General features: G+C 31.3%; 1 protein-coding gene across 2 annotated transcripts in view; it reads right to left on the bottom strand.

Annotated features, from left to right (window-relative positions):
• The window catches only part of Mulk (acylglycerol kinase-like protein Mulk), a 91,561-nt gene that overhangs the window by 43,846 nt on the left and 30,284 nt on the right, over positions 1-17,431 (bottom strand). For both annotated transcript variants that reach the window (XM_085811402.1, XM_085811401.1), the window contains exons 4-8: positions 11,713-11,788; positions 8,574-8,666; positions 1,406-1,441; positions 1,020-1,111; positions 508-577 (exon numbers count right to left, since the gene is read on the bottom strand). In XM_085811402.1, the coding sequence (XP_085667528.1) occupies positions 508-577; positions 1,020-1,111; positions 1,406-1,441; positions 8,574-8,666; positions 11,713-11,788 (367 nt within the window). The remainder of the gene's footprint in view (positions 1-507; positions 578-1,019; positions 1,112-1,405; positions 1,442-8,573; positions 8,667-11,712; positions 11,789-17,431) is intronic.

Raw genomic sequence — 17,431 nt, forward strand, 5'->3', positions numbered from 1 at the left:
GGAAGAACGAAATGTTGGTATGGCAATTGCACTATAGCCAACTTTACAGAATATGATTTTTTCCAGTACAACAGTTGTATTATTGGCTTTAAAAAGTTAAGAAAATCCTGAATTTTCAATAGCACTCAGTATAATTTATTTCAGAATTAAGACTTTAGATAGCATTGCTAGAAAAATTTTAATAAATGTCAACAAGCAGAATGCTCTTCTAAAGGATACTATCCTCATAATACATTGAGCCACTTTTTATTCAAATTCACCTCAAAAATTGAAGTTTACAAATTATTGAAGTAGATGAGCATCATTTATATCATCATACCACATTTATTACAAATACAATTAGAATTTTCTAAAATTATTAAAGAAAGTAATTGCAACTTTTTAAGAAAGTTTTTACTTTTCACTAGCATTTTTACCTATTTTATTGGCAGTTTTTAATTCATTGAAAACCATTTTAATCACCTTATTTCAATTTTTAAAAGTTAATCAATGCAAATGTTTAAATACCTGAATTTTCATAACATCCAAGGCAACAGTAGTTTCTCGAATCACAGCCATGGCAGCTTCTGCCATCAACCTACATTACAAAGAAGAAAGAAATTTAGAAATTTATCTTTTAGAAAAGTTTATATGGTTGATGCTCATTATAATGACCCCTCTTATACTGCACAGAAAGGGCATTATAGCAAAAATGGATTTCATACACTACAATAAAATGGATTTCATATCATATATAATTTGAAGACTTTCTTGTTTTTATTTGTTACAGTGGCCACTGTAACAAATGAATGTTATAATGAACATTAACTGTGCTGACAACCATGTGCCTTATTTTGTAAAATAAAATATTTTTCAAATTAATTTTTGTTTCATATATAAGCAGTATATTCAGTCATTCATAAGAATGGGAATAACAATTGCCTTTTATAACCAAGATAAAAATCTGGTTTCAAAGATTTTTATTGAAAATTATGTAAAAAAATATAAAATTTTAGTGATTATGATTTTTTTTAACTTACTGAGCTTCTGAAGAAACTTTGGAACTAAAAAGATGTTTTGCAATTGTGTTAGTTTTTCCCAAAGGTATAATACCTAAAGGCAACTTTGCTTCCTTGAGAAAAGAGAAAGAAGAAATAATAATAATCAAAATTACATTTGTGTACTTGGTAAACAATACTCAATTTGTTAATACAGGTAGAATATAAAATCTACATAATTTTATCTAACTTTATGAAAATTAATATTGTTTACAAAAAAATAAAAGTAAAGAATATCAGGATCAGTATTCAAAAGTATTATTAACAATAAAAATTAGTATTATTAAACGGAAAGTATTATTAACAATAAAAATAAGAAAAATTGATATTTTAAATTACAATTGCGAATATAATAAAGTTCAGCTCACCTCTATATCTGGACGCCTCATCAATCCAGTAACAACCTAAATATTTCAATTTTTTTAAAGAAAAAAGGCAAAATTTACATTTTTAACAACACACCATAGATTTTGAAACCATTTTTAAAAATTATCATTGGCAATGTTACATATAATGGATGAACCATGAAATGTAACAATTTTTTACATACAGCATATTTAATATTTTGTAATACACAGGTAATAAATTCACAGATTAATAAATTCTAAATTTTGATGCACAAAAAATTAATTAGGAGCATTTATACCTTTCATACTTATATGCAATTCATTATGAATATACTTAATAAAATATAAAAATGGTCAAATTTTTATTTCTAAAATTACTTACAGCAGAAAAATGCATTAAAATTGTTCTGTGTTTTAAACTTTAAAATCATTGATAAATTTATACATAAAGGTTCCAAAGGAAAGCTTATATGTATCCCTTTTATTTCAGAGTAAGTGGTCCCATATGACATGCATCATGTGTATCTGTAATAAAAGTGGAGCAGTTTGAATAAAAGTGACTGCAGTGTCATCTAGCAAAAAATTAAGAAATTTTTCAAACCGAATTCTGCAGTGAAGCAAAATAAAATGATGAATTGAGTTATGTAACATCATCTACTTATTAGGACATTCAGAAATGCATTAACTTACAATTATTAGCAGGGAGCAAAGCAAAACAGAAAACAAAATTTAGAACATAAGTCACAAATAGGGAGAATGGCAATACTAATAGATATTTTATTATTTAATAAACAATTTATAATGATACAAAATTTTCAATATTTTTAAAATATAATAAAAATTTAGCTCTATAAAGTGTTATTTGTCTTGTTCAGTGAATGAAGTAGGATATATTAGGGACATAAAAATAGCATTTTGATATTTCCCTCTCTCTCTTTTTTTAAGCTATTTCATGTTAAAGACTTTCATTTTTCTTCTTCACATATCTTTCTAAAATTAATTGTGCTATATTAAAGTGATCTGAAGCATCCACATATCCCATTTGACGAGTGATAGCTGCTCTTGTACTGCATTGTTCATATCTTCAGTCAGCTATCACTATCTCTTTGTTATTTTGAAATAATGTTCTCACCTTTTTCTTAAAAAAAAAAAAAAAAAAAAAAAAAAAAAAAAAAAGACGAAGAGAGAGAGAGAGAGAGAGAGAGAAACCGTATTTAGAGTCTTATTTGATAATCTGTAAAAATTTATAGGTAATCTTTTGCTTCTAGTTATTTTACTACGAGGTTGTACCCCATTACACTTTACTTCATTCTACCCCAGGATTAGCATTTAAGGCAGAGATCTACTAAAACTACAAAACATAGTAAATAAACTGGGTAAGCTCACTGAACTACAGCTCAATAAAAATACTTTAAACATCTATTGCATAAATCTGTAATAAAAGAAACGACTAATGATTTACTTTAAGGCTGATATCAACAGATTTTATAACAAATTAATTAAAAATATGCAGTTACGATTTCTCAACACAGATAGCCTGAAAACTAAATCAAATGACCATTGCACAAATAAAAGAATAGATAATAGTATTTACTGTCTTCTTTGTGAAGTTATGATTCCTTAAAATGATAAACAGAGAAGTACACCATTGTACCCCATTCTGTCCTGACATCATCTACTGATTATATTTGTGTATATCACGAAATATAAATTTACCATAAAATGGATTATGGATCTTTATATAAACATGCTTAGAGATGAATTTATATCTTTATAGATCATATTTCTGCAATATGTAATCAACATCAGGCTTGTTCAATTTTTCTTATATGCACATCTGTTGCTTCAGATGCCTCACTCCATGCTTTCAGTTTAGATTTAGAATGTCCAAGATATATGCCAATATATAGTATCTAAAATTAGTCAAAAACCAAATGGCTCTGCTTGAAATGTTGACAGAATTATGCTATGCTACTTATTTCTTTATGCAACAAACTGCATTAAAAATGATTTTGTCGGTTGAATATGGATAAAATGGAAAATGTAGAACATACAAATTTGCCATTAAGTATAATTATCTCAATATATTGATATGAGAAGTAGCATATCTAAAGACGCTTTTGAGATAATTTATACACCCCATATTGTCCATAATGTTCCCATACAACGGTATCATTCAAATGGTTAATGCCTTTGATTCAACAATATGTATAAGGCATTAGAGGGACACCAGAGGCTCTTGGAATATGGTTTTGCTATTCTAAGCTATGATGTTGAACATGAGCGACTTTGAGCATTGAATGAGGCACTTGGATTAATATCACAGTACTTGAGGAAAATTTTGAACATGTACAATATCTATCCTTTATGAATCATCAAATATCATCAAATATGACAAAAATATTTCTATAAGCACACTTGTGTCAAAGTGATGCTTTCTGTAATTGACTTATATCTGCTGATATATAAATGATAATTATTATTTTTTAATAAACTTAGAAATGACAATTCAGATTAGCTAGATGAAGTTTAGTTCAACTTTGTAACAGACCATTATCTTCTTGCCCGGTTTGTTGCAGGATTAGATATCTCAACTTCTCGAATTTTCCACTAACAGATGCTGCAACCACATTATTCAGATGGTCACCTACAGACACATTTAGCAAGTATGGTTCTGGAATAGATCATTCTGAAATATAACAGATGTCCGTGGCCTTTCTTTTACACCTTACATATTTGATCACCATTAAGTGTAAAACATTAATATACAAATTAACCCTTCTGGGATATGTGCTGACAAATAGCTGCATAGCACATCATAATCCAAGATCACCAAGCAATGAATTATCCCAATATGTTCAAATTTTATTTTTATGCAGTTCATCAAATAGGCATGCATCTTGATTTTTACATTAAAAGTAGTGACATATCCTAGATTTTCCTCTCTCAATATAAAAGTCTGACTTATTACTTTTAATAATAGGCTGTTAATTATCATAAAATACACATGCAATATTCATACAACAGTGCTTAGAAAAGAAGATAAAATTACAACCATTAGAAATATTGTAACAGCTATGGTTATTTTGCATTATTTTTGATGCCAGTTAGAAATATTTACAATTGTGAAATTATTATGTACTAAATTTTAATACATCAGAAAGCACTTACTACATAAAGGAGGAAATAATATATAATTAAAATATTTTTTATGTTATTTATAAAAAAATTATATATAATTCTATAAATAAGATAAAATGATGGAAATTTTTTTAAATTCATTTAAAGTAACACAGAATATTATGCACATCAGATACAGTATTTATTTAAATATATAATAAAAAGAATTGACTTTAAAGAAAAAAAATCATTCATTGTGGTCACAAAATATTAAATTATATAAGTAGATAAATCAATGTTTGGAAGAGAAAAATCCACATTTTAAGATCTGTTGTTGTTAATGATCTCGCTTGCCTGACAAAGGTCAGCACAAGTCCACAACATTCCTCATAGCAAGGAATCAAATGTACCTGTCTTTGGCAAGAGCCTTGAGCACCATATAGGTGACAGCATGACTTTAGCTTTATTCCCCTCCCAAAAGAGAAAGCACTTCTGGAAAACTGGTCCGAGGGTCTCCACCCCTCTTTCCCTATTAACAACCTCTAGAGAAAACTTTCAGCTCTCTGCATATTTAGAGGGCTCCTATGCCCCACAGACACTGTACATTTACAAACATCCAAGCCTTCTTTGGGATACAAACCCAGGTCCTTCAGTACGCCAACCACTATCCTGGCTGAGTGGCATTTTAAGATCTAGGCATGCTATAGTCTTCCTGGTAATTCTGAACTCGATTTTAGCCTTTTATCTTTGCCAAATAAAACAATTCTATATAGTGGCTTTAATGCACACAGTAAACGAGGAAAATACAATGATCTTAACAGTGTTGGTAAAGTGTTATTGGATCTCCTAAATTCAGATAAAATGGAACGCTAATTCAAAAACACTGACATTCCAACTTTTTGACATGACAACGGAAGTGGCACAAATTCGGACTTTAGCTACATTTGATATTGCTGAAAATACCAGCAGAGAAATTATCTTCAACAATTTTGAGTCATCATATCATTATTACAGGGATTAAATTTCCCTTAACTTTCTTAATTAAGGACATTAAGAAAAATGTTAAAAACAGATGAAACTCTAAAAAAGACCAACTGGATGAAATTCTCAAAAGAACTCGAACATATAATGTCTTCTTCAAATGAATTCCTTGTCCTAAAAGAAAGGATTGCTAAAGCTTTTTCTAGATTTCAAAATATTATATTATCAAGCACTAAAATGTGAATCCCTAGAGGAAAACAACATAAATTTAAATAATTCTGTAATGAAAAGCTTGATTCTCTGAAATCTTATTCCTGCCATGCCTGCATTACTGCAGAATTAACCAAGAGACCAGAAAACATCCAATTCTGGAGAAAGATTATTATTATTCTATGTAAAGAAATTTTAACTGCAAAATGTAATTGTTTTAATGATTTTATTATTAATATTGACAATGCAAAGAACTAGTAAAATCTATAATTTTGCAAATAAATTGAAAAGCAAGTCTAACGCGAAAACTAAGGAACCAATGAGAGTTACAGAAAAGCTTTTGACTCAGGACAAAAAAAATTTTTAATACTTTTAAATGTTTTTATCTTAAAAGGCAAAGACTGAATTATGATCTTGTGAAAAAACAGAAGCTTATCAGCTTATAGTGATTTTGGCATACTGGAACTTAAAGAAGCCATTCGACAAATGAAAAATGGAAAGTATCCAGGACTAGATAACGTTTTGCAGGAATTTCTAAAACATAGTGGCAAAAATTCCCTTTCTGAACTTTTAAAATTATATAACTATAGCTGGAATTTTGGAGTACTTGCTATTTGGAAAAAAAGCTATCATTTTTCCAATTCATAAAAGCAGTAAACCTCTAGATGATTTTAGTCGTTACTGGTCTGTTTCCTTGACTTCCATTCTATCCAAAGTCATGGAGAGATTGATACTTTTTGTATTAAATGGTACATTGAGACAAATAATATTTTGTTTACAACCCAGTTGGGTTTTAGCAGATTCCAATCAACTAGCCAGCAGGTCATCTTCCTGGACCAGTCTATGTCCTGGATCTCCAACAATCTGTCTTTGCTGTGTTCCTGTCTTTAGATGTACACTTCAGTGCTGCTTTTGAAGGGTCTGGAGATTAAGGACTATCCAAAAACTGCAGTCCATAGGTATTGATGACAAGATGCTCTGGTGGATCAAAGATTTTCTTTCTCAATGCTTCTGCATAACTTGCTTCGGAGATCACACTTTGAAATTTAAGCAAATAAAACTGGTATCCTCAGGTCACTGTAATTAACCCCACCCTGTTTAATATTTTTATAAATGACCTCTGTGACCCCGATGGATTGACAAAAGAGGTTCTATTTGCAGACGATCTAGTCTTTTGCTGTAGCTCTTTGAAAAAAGATCAAACTAAGCTTACTAAGCTTAATGCTATTTTGAATTTAACCATGGAGTGACTTGAACATTGGTGCAATAATAACAATATGTCAGTAAACATAAATAAAACTAATAGCTAGTTTTTCCCTCTGAACCAACAGTAGAATGTTATCCAGCCTTGGATTCTTTCCATTTTTTACCTCTTAACTAGTATTTCCAAACTCATCTTTCAGGATAGACATATACAACTTAATGATTTTGCAACTTACTTACGCTGTACCTTCGACTACAAGCTAACATGGAGGGAACAAGCTGAGCATGTTATCTCAAAGCAGAAAAAAAGACTCCCTAATCTTAAATGACTAGCAAAATTAAAAGGGGCTGTAACAGAGAAATTTTAAGTAAAGTTATAAAATGTATATTCAGCTGGCCCTGAACTATTGTAACAAAGTGTTGGTTTCTCCTTCTGACAGAGTGATTAATTTGAAACTTTTCAAAATCAAGTTCTACAAATCCTTTCTGGAGAAGTCAAAACGATCCCTGTGTTGGTGATGCAGCAATTGATGAAAAAAAAAATCCTATGATTAATGTGATTAAACAAGAAGCAACTATTTTTTGTAACAGGTTAATTAGGATTCCTAATAACTTTTTGGTGAGACTGCAATCACAATCTAGAACATAACATGAAAACTCAAAGGATTTTACCCAACATGTACATGATATTGATTGTTTCCATTTAATTAATGATAAACCAATTTAATTACTGTCCCTTGTTAACCCCTTGTACTACATGGACCTTGACATAAGACTGGAGTTAAAATCAGAATATAAAAAAATCAAACTGCTGTTCTGAAGCACTCCATGCAACTGCTCTGGAAACTATCCATGGTCACTATCTTTTTTATCAATGGCTTCACATTTATACAGATGGTTCCCTTCTGGACTTTACTCAAAGAGCTGGGGCTGCTATGTTTTGCAAACTTTTCCGTTTTTATCTGCCAATTGGAAATTTCATGACACATTTTGATGGTGAGCCGGCCATGTAAACTCTTCAGCAACTTTCCATTTGCCAGAATTCCTTTGAGAGGGCTATGATCCTCTCCAATTTAACATCTGCTCTTCAGGCTTTATCATCTAATCAAGAGAATAAAAGCCCTCACATCCAGAAGTGCAGATCTCTACTTGAAAGAATTCAATGTAACATGTCTTTTCAAAGGTTACCTTCCAACTGTGGTGTTAAGGAAACTGAGAAAGTGAACCTTTTGCAAAAAGAGGTTGCCGTTTATTTCAATGAAATAGAAATTTGCCCTTACATTCTTAAAAAATGGAGATTAAAAGAATCTTCAGACAGTCCTTTCATACAGTGCCTGATCACTCTTCCTGTACTAAACCCTGGACTGTCCTTAGCAATAATTCTCATCTTGTTCTAAATGCTACTTATATAGCTGTGGTGGCCACTTTTGGCCTGTTGACTGAACACAACTGTCTCCATGCTAATTTATTTTGTTTTAATATTGTCAACTTTTCTGTGTGTATTTTGTGTTTAACTGGACAAGATATGACTGCTGCTCACATTGATAAATGCTCTGCATTATCTCATTTTAATTATCTTGTGGAAAAATATTGGAGAGCATGCAGACTAATGACCTAGTGACCAACAGGCTGGCATCTGATAAATAAAAAACTAATAAAACTAAATAGTTCATACCTCTTGTACAGTTCCATTGCCACCAGCAATAATAACAGCATCAGTATTTGACATAATTTCCATCAGATCTTGAGCTTGCTTTTCCTTTTCTGTCTGAATTATACAAAATTTTGAATTTAATTAACAAATCATATAAAAGAAACATTGCCACTGGTTTTTTTTTTAATACAGCAGTCTTTTTCAGAGAAATCTAATAAATAGAATTAATTGTTTCTCATATAAAACTCATAACATGATTTACATGTATTATATTATGGGATATAAATTTACACATACATAATTCGATTAATGTCATTTTATTTCCATGTGAAACATAGATGAAATTAAAAGGTATGACCAACAGACACTTTTAAAGGGCAGAATATATTCTTTTATATTCTTTTAGTTTAATCTTTATGATTAATAAAGATTTAATATATTCTTTTAGTTTAATCTTTATGAGTAAAATATATTAATGAAAGATAAATTCAGTTTATTTACACATAGTCACTGAAATACAAGCTCATAGATTAATTAATGAATGAGTTTTGATACACTCATTAACACAGTGGTTTTGAAGCTGTAGTATGTGAAGCTCTATGGGTACATGAGAACCTGCCAAGGGGAAAAAAAAAAGTTTCAAAAGTTTTTAAAAGACAGAGAGAAATAATTTTAAAAGATTAAAAAAGAATTAGACCTTTTTTTATCTCAATTTAGAAGAACTGGATTTTTGAATTTGATTGAAAAATATTTTTTCATCTAAATTTTTAGATTAAAAATAATATTGTTCAACCTTAAAAAAAAAAAAAAAAAAAAAAAAAAAAAAAAAAAAACACTGGAAGAGTTAATGAATTTGATGTCCTTCCTTAAGGCCGAAACTGAAGAGGAAGAAGGAATAAACTTAGCCATGGTTGGTTTTGGTTTGCATTCAAGTGAAAATCCCCAATTTTTCAGAAAAGAGAAGAGCATTTGACCACAAGAAGAATGCCTACAGCTGCCAATTTACTCACTACAGCTTTAAAGGATGTGAAGAAAATATGTGTTTCTTTGTTTTGGGAAACACCAAATCTGGGATTGTTTTCCTGATCAAAAGATGAGTTTAGTTGAAAAGAACAGTAGTTTAAGAGATAAACAGTTCTGCTTTGCATGCCTGATGGCTGAACATCCAGTTTATAAATGCAAAGTATTTCTAAAATGTGTAATATGCAGTAAAGAAACATGTGCCCCTTATGCGTGAAATAGATGCTTGAATGTTATGTGTGAAATAGATGCCCAAGTGAGTCTACTAGTGAAATATCTTGAGTTTCATCTAGAGCAGAAAGCGAGGATGAGGAAAACATATCCAAAGATGCACAAGGCAAAATGGTTTTTAATTACAATTATAAAGAAGATCAGTGGAGGCCTCTAAATCCTGAAGGGAATAAAGAGTATGACAGGGATTTTCTGCTTCATTTGCAATCTCAACCTATGTCATTATGCAAACCTAATAACCTGCCAAATCTAGATATGAAACAAGACAAGGCTCACATTCAAAAACTAATTGAAATAAATAGAGCTGCATCAGTGTCTCTTCCTGTTCGAATGTACATTGATCCATTTATGCCTACATATGCAACAGGCAGTATATCAATACCTCCTCACACTGCCATTAATCGTCTCACTCAGTCTGGAAGAGGAGAAAAGCCAAAACAAAATTATTTCATTTTCAAGCTCTCTTATGCAAAATATTAAATTACACAAGTCAGAAAATGTTTGGAAGCCATCTCATAGGCTGGAAAAATCTGCTGATGAGACTGCTTAAATTCAGGATCTGTACAGGAAAGTTCATGGAATCTTGAACAAATCTACTCATCAGAAGTTTGAAACACTTGTTAGGCAAAATAAAACCTTAAACCTTAAATATAAATACAGAAGAAAAGTTAAAAGCTGTAACTGATTTGGTTTTTGAAAAACCAACTGATGAATCAAACTTTACTGTTCCCTATGCTAATATGTGCAAATAATTGGCATTGATCAAAGTCCTTTAGCTGGGAGACAGGTAAATTTCCAGACACTCTTAATTACCAGCTGCCAGAATGAGTGAGCAAGATAGAACTAATGAGCTTAACATGAAGGACCCAATTAAAGTCATTGAATCTGCAGTCCTGAAAAGAAGCTAGAGCTTCAATTAGAGTATGACAAAGAAGAAAAGAAAATGAGATACAGGCAGATAGGCAATATAAGGTTCATTGAAGAACTCTTCAAATTAAATAATGCTTATTGAACCTATAATTAAGCTCTCATGTCAACAAAATCAAGAATCTTGAATGTTTGTCAGCCTTTGAAAACCATAGGCAAACAATTTGATCAAGGAATGTCTCCCATAGATTACGAAGAGCTCACATTTTTCTTTAATTCATTCTTCACCTATATTACAAACTCCACATTTAGCCTTATGTAAGTCAGCTGTAGCTGGAATAAGCTGAATTCCAAATAAAAAAAAAATAAAAAAAAACTGAAAGGTTTCAGATCTTAAATTACATCCAAAAGGGTGGCTTTTTTTTTTTTTTTTTTTTTTTTTTTTTCTTTTTAAATATTTTGTGTTACCTTTATTTATTAAATATCATGTTCTTCACACTTCAACCATAAAATTCAGTTAGAGAGCAATATTGCAAAATATTTTTAAATTGAGCTTATCTTTAGAATTTCCGATATGCAGTCTCATGCGCTGGAGATAAAAATGTTTTTTCTGTACAACATTGCCATTTCTCACTTTGAAATCCTTGAGTTTCTTAATCAAAATTCCTTAAAGTTTTACAAAATATGAAACTGATAATTAAACAAATTACAAATTTCAAATTTGGGTTTTTTCAGATGCCTATATTCATAGTAGGATTATGTCATTCAAAATTTGATGGCTCTAGGTACCATTGTTTTATCACAATGTTATACATTTATGCAGATTCTTCATTATTTAATTTCTTCAAGTATAATACAGGGTGATAATATTTGATGGCAACAGTTTGAAAAGTGCTGAAGCCATTTTTACAGTGTTTCGATGCAAAAATTGCAAAACGAAAACAATAGTCCCTCAGAGAAAAAGCCCCTTTGGACTAAAAATTATTTTTGATGTGTTAAAATTTTTATTTCATGTTAAAACAACTTTTAGTATAAAACTTACCTGAAACACACTAACTTTTAAACCTGCTAAATGCAGCAATGGGGCAGCAAATTTTTCAAATCTGACATTTGCCTTCCTGTTAAAAAAAAAAAAAAAAAAAAAAAAAAAAAAAAAAGAGCAAATGAATGACAAACATAAGTTACTAAAAATTTTTTTAAAATAGTTCTTTCTAACTGACTGCGAATGATTTTGTGTAGCATTTCACACATACTCAAACACCTATAAAGTACAGTAACAACAAAATAATTATTTCAGACGTATTAGAAAAACACAAAACATAATTTTATGTCTTAATCAAGCGCACTGCCTGATACAGTTCTTTGACTTGCAGCCTTTATAACTGTGGAATATACAAATTGAGAAGTTTGGTTTACTTGTGAAATTAATGCTGGTCCTTCTTACTTTACAAAAGGAGAGCATTTTTCTAAAATAATTTATAAGCTGGTGTAAAGCAAGGAGGGTATTACCTCATGTGGGAAACACTTTTGGAACATTTCCAAAAAAAACATCTTATATCAAATAACACCAAAAAAATATAGTAATACAAGTAGAAATAACATCGATACTGTATAATTTTCATTACAAAACTAAGAAGAACTAAATATGTTGGTAGTAATGATGATAGTGTATCAAACTACTATATAATCTAATTAGGAGAAAAGATAAAGGTGATTATGATGTTGGAAAGACAGAGAGAAAATTAGTTAACCTTTTGGCAATTCGAAAATTAAGCAATTCTTTCTTCCCAAATACATGCAATATCTGACTCTTGTAAATCTGTAATGTGAGTTGGTTTGTTTGTTCCCAATTTGGAGTGCTGAAATTCAAAGTCTGTTGTTTTCTCTGCCTTAAGTTAAAAGCTTGGATAGAAGTGGAGCAAAACAAGATTAAAAGCGACATCGTGGAGCTTAGAAAGGAAACTGGAGCCAAAATAGAAGATGTGGAAATTACAGTAGTGGCATCTGAAGAGTCAAAGGATGAAGAAGTGAAGAATATACCTAGTGAAGTATTTGAGAAAGATCAAGAAATGAAGGTTGAAACATCTAACAAGATTAGAGAAAAAGAATGAAAAGGAGAAAAATGAAAGATGGGAAAGAAGCTTTTGATTCTCAAGTGCCTGAAGTTGAAATAGAAGAAAGTGATAATACTGTTAGTAAAAATAAGGAAATAAAAGAAGTGGCTAATAAATAAAAGATGCCCCAGAAAGATAATAAATTGATTGATCTATGGAAGGAGACCCCTCATCCAAACAATATCTCTTCCTTTTCTCTGCCTCATCACTTTCCATTTTTGTTGCCAAGCATCTGAAAAAGGAGAAGAAATAATTCATGGAAATAAAGTTCCTGCTTTTCAAGTGTCTGAAGAAGAGATGGAAGAAAGTGAAAATGTGACTATTAAGTTGGTAGAAATTGACAGTGAAGTTACAAAGTCACAGTTAGCAAGCACTGAACAATCTGAAAACTCATGTGATGCAGAGATGGGAGAAGCTGATGTACAGCTTAAGCACAGTGTTCTACTATTGCAGAAAAATAAATCTTCACAAACTACTTGTGTGTCTCATACAAGCTGTACAGATAAAGCCAGAATCAACTCAGGATGGCACTGCTTGTACAACTCTCTTCTTAAGTCAAGGACTACCTATATAACATGCCTGGCAGCAAGTGACTTATAGGACCATGAATTTAACAAGGAAGAAATCATGGCCAGTTTGTCTTCCGGGCAGAGACTTTGGCAATGAGAGCTTTTTTTAGCGGGGGGGGGGAGTGGTTAGCTATGATACTATGTTTCTAGGCAAAACTATGTGCTTGGAAACTAACAATGGTGACTTGAAGGAGTTACTAAAGGACCATAAAAATAAACTCAATAAGAACTGGAACAACTTCAGGAGTGACACAAAAAGGCAAATATGCAGGAAATGCCTTCAGAGGAAAAAAAAAAAAAAAGGAGAGAAAGATGACCCTAGCTCTTTGATTTATGAAAGTTGTCCAAAATGGGGTAAGGTGCAAAATTTCATAGTAAAATATCACCCTGACAAATCTGTTCCAATACACTTAAACACTTCAAATGACATTTTGTCCAATGTTCAAATGATTTTAAAACAGGCAATAACAAATCAAATTTTAAGTGAAATGGAGATCCAGTGAATCACAAATAGAGTTGAGTGGTGTTAAGATACAAAAAATAAATAAAAGATGCCCCAGAAAGATAATAAATTGATTGATCTATGGAAGGAGACCCCTCATCCAAACAATATCTCTTCCTTTTCTCTGCCTCATCACTTTCCATTTTTGTTGCCAATTCTCCTTTGTACAGGTAAGGTAAAATTAAATTGAATTTTTGCCTAATTTATGTGTTTAATATTGTGCTTGTATTTTTTCCCACAGATTTAATAATTCGTATTAATTTTATATTATGAACTTCTGCACAAAGCACCATTAATCATATGCAGAGTTGCCAACTCTCCCGATTTAGGCGGAAGACTCCCGATTTTCGACCACTCTCCCGCCAATCCGATTTACAATATATTTCTCCCGACTTTTTCTTATTCTTAAAATTTCTCACGATTTTTATGGAACTTGGCTTAATACTTTGTTATATGAACAAGAAAAAGTGATTTTGGACGTCTGAAGCAATTAAATTTCCTCTAGATTATATCTAAAACAAAACCTTGTGAATTAGATAACTTCTGCTTAAGTGAGAGCATATACGTATCCAGAAAGGTCGTTCTCCAGTTCTCCAATGGGCATCGTGCTCCACTGCGTGTCATCTGCCATATATTAGCCAATGATGACAAAGCAAGCTGCTATTTGGATGTTCTTTAGTTATTTCGGTCATTTTGTCCTGAGTTGTGTGAGTACACGTGTCTTCGGGAAATAGTTTTAGAAATTATCATCATTTGTTATGTCTGCGAGAAAGGTGAAATACTCATGTACGTTTCAAAAACTGTACACAGTTGACTTTCCTTCCATTATTTCTTCAAGGAAATGTGATAAATTTGCGATGTGTACCACCTGTTGTTACGATTTTTCGATTTCGCATGGTGAAAGGGCAGATGTTCTCAAACATGTGCGTACACAAAAACACAAGAACAACATGAGTTGTTTTGAAAACAAACGAAAAATCAAATTTTTCTTCGGAAACAGAGGACCAAAAAGTTATTAATGTAGAATGTCTGTTCTCTGCCTTTTTACTGGAGGACAACCTGCCACTGAATGCATAGGATCACGCTGCAGCTTTATTTAGTAAAATGTTTCCTGATAGTGAAATCGCTAAGAAATACTCAAGTGCAAGAACCAAACAGGTGCAATTGTTAAAGAAATGAATTTGAAAAATAAATCTTCAGTTATTGATTGCATTAAAACAGCTCCGTTCTGTCTCTCTATGGATGGAAGCAAAAATACCGATTCAAAACTGTATCCAATTGTTGTTTCTTGTTTTTTCAAGAGTCTTCAGAAATTGAGTGAAGTTTACTTTCTGTCTCCACTTTAGAAGGACATTTGACAGGCTTTAATATAACACAGCTAATTATTAAAACTGTAAAAGAAAATGCTTAGCACTTGGTGCCGATAATGCACCAGTATTGGTAGGCTTGAAGACTGGTGTTGCAGGCATCTTAAAAAAGGAAAATTCAGATTTGCAGATTATGAGGTGCACCTGTCACCTCTTAAATTTAGCAGCTGAAAAAGGGGCAGCTTCTTTACCAATAAATGTGGATGAGTACACTGTTGATATTTATTATTATCTTGAAAGGAGTTCTAAAAGTAAGGAAATATTGAAACAGTTCTAACAGCTGCATAACAGCAGTTTACAATTAGAAAACTTGGATGAAGTTATAAAATCAGCTAGGATTGACACTCAGTGGAGTGTAATTGGAAAACTGAAAGAGAGCTGATGGAATTTTAAAATATAGTGAACTGTCTAGAATTATGTTGGCCATCTTGACAGTTCCCCATAGTAATGCAGTGTGAGAAAATTTTCAGTGTTGTTCCGAAAACGAGGACTAAATTTAGATCTAATATTAGTGATGACACATTAGAAAAACTTTTATTAGTGAAAGCAGGCCTACGTGGTAATTGCTATAAACAAAATTATGAAGTTTCTTTCTTAAAGAAAGCAAAATCTGCCATTGTTTATAACATTTGTACAAAAACTGGTTAAAGTGTTTTTTTTTTTTTTTTTTTTTGTTGTTGTTGTTGTTGTTTTCTTAAACAATGCAAGTAATAAAAATGTTTTTTATGTGTAAGGTATTTTTGTGTTGCTTGCATTTAAGAATTAGTCATACTGTTTAAAGCTAATTCATTATTAAATACTATATTTTCGTCATTTAAAAAGTATTTTTAACATTGTGAAAAATCTCCCAATTTCTTAAAAAAAATCTGATTTTTTAGTGTCATAGGTTGTCAAGTATGCATATGTTTTAGGAATGAATTAACAATTTTAAATTAATCTCTTTGGAACAAACAGTTTCAGTTTACTAACATCTCTGATAATGAATGGCCTTCAAGAATGAATTACATTTACAAACTGAGGTTTCAGTGTAACTATATGGATTGGTTTGGGGGTTTATCAAGTTATAATAATTAAAAAATTCATTCCTTGAGATAAATGTGTGCTCTTTTTTATTAACTATAACTATAAAAATTATCAAACCTAATTTAAGACTCTAAAGCCGCCTAGTTTCTACATGTTAAATTGTAAAATAGAGCTCTAGAATGAGCTTCCCCCTAAAAAAACAGCAATAATATAGTAATTTGAAATCTTGTTCCACGTATTACTTCAAGTATCGTATTTACATTTTCAGGTATTTTTCTTTCATCTGCCTGCAAATCTGGCAATTGTATCTTATTATATTTTGGTAGCCATTTTTATTCTCAAAATTCTCTTTTTGAGTCTCGGGCTGCTTAGCCTCACCATGCGACTCTTTGAATAACCATCTACTGAAAAAGATTTGATAGAATATTTCGGCACTGCAGAGTTCTCCCAAGTAATCGAAAATGTTCAAATCTTCATGATGTGAATCTATATATCACCGACAAAAGGATTAGGTGGCGATATAATGGATATTCAGAAGCTATCAGTGTTAATAAAGGTAACTGGTTTGAAACATCTCATACCTTCTTTAAATGCACACTCAGAATTATTTATTTATGGTTTAAGGAATTGACTTCAATTCAATTTTGCCAAGACGAACTTGACATGCCACATAATACTGTAGCTGATCGGAACAACTATTTATGCAAGATTTGTACAGAGGATGTTTTGGAACAGGAGAGGGAAAAAATAGGAAACCCTGGTCTAATTTTTTAAATAGATGAGAGTTTATTTACCAAAAGATAGAACAACACCCAGCATGTTTTCTCTCAACAATGGATTTTTGAAGGAATTTGCAGAGAGACGACAGAAATGTATCTCGTAGCAGTATCCTACAAAGGAGCATGTTGCTTTTTGCAATGCATCAAGGAAAATATTACCATGATTTATTCAGATTGTTGGAAAGGAAACAAAACTCAGAAACCTTAAGAAGTTGGTTACTCCCATCTGAAAGTTAACCACAAATATAATTTCATAGATCCAGAAACAGGTGCTGATATGCAAACTGTTAAGCGTTTGGAGGATCAGCTAAACAAAGATACAAAACACAAGGCAACATCTCACATCCTATTTGTCAGAACTTATTCAGAGAATAAAGCAAACAAGCGGAATTATTTTGATTCCATTT

This window comes from Stegodyphus dumicola, chromosome 2, assembly GCF_044657685.1.
Source record: "Stegodyphus dumicola isolate Sdum_Otavi_A_Nest chromosome 2, ASM4465768v1".
Taxonomy (NCBI): domain Eukaryota; kingdom Metazoa; phylum Arthropoda; class Arachnida; order Araneae; family Eresidae; genus Stegodyphus; species Stegodyphus dumicola.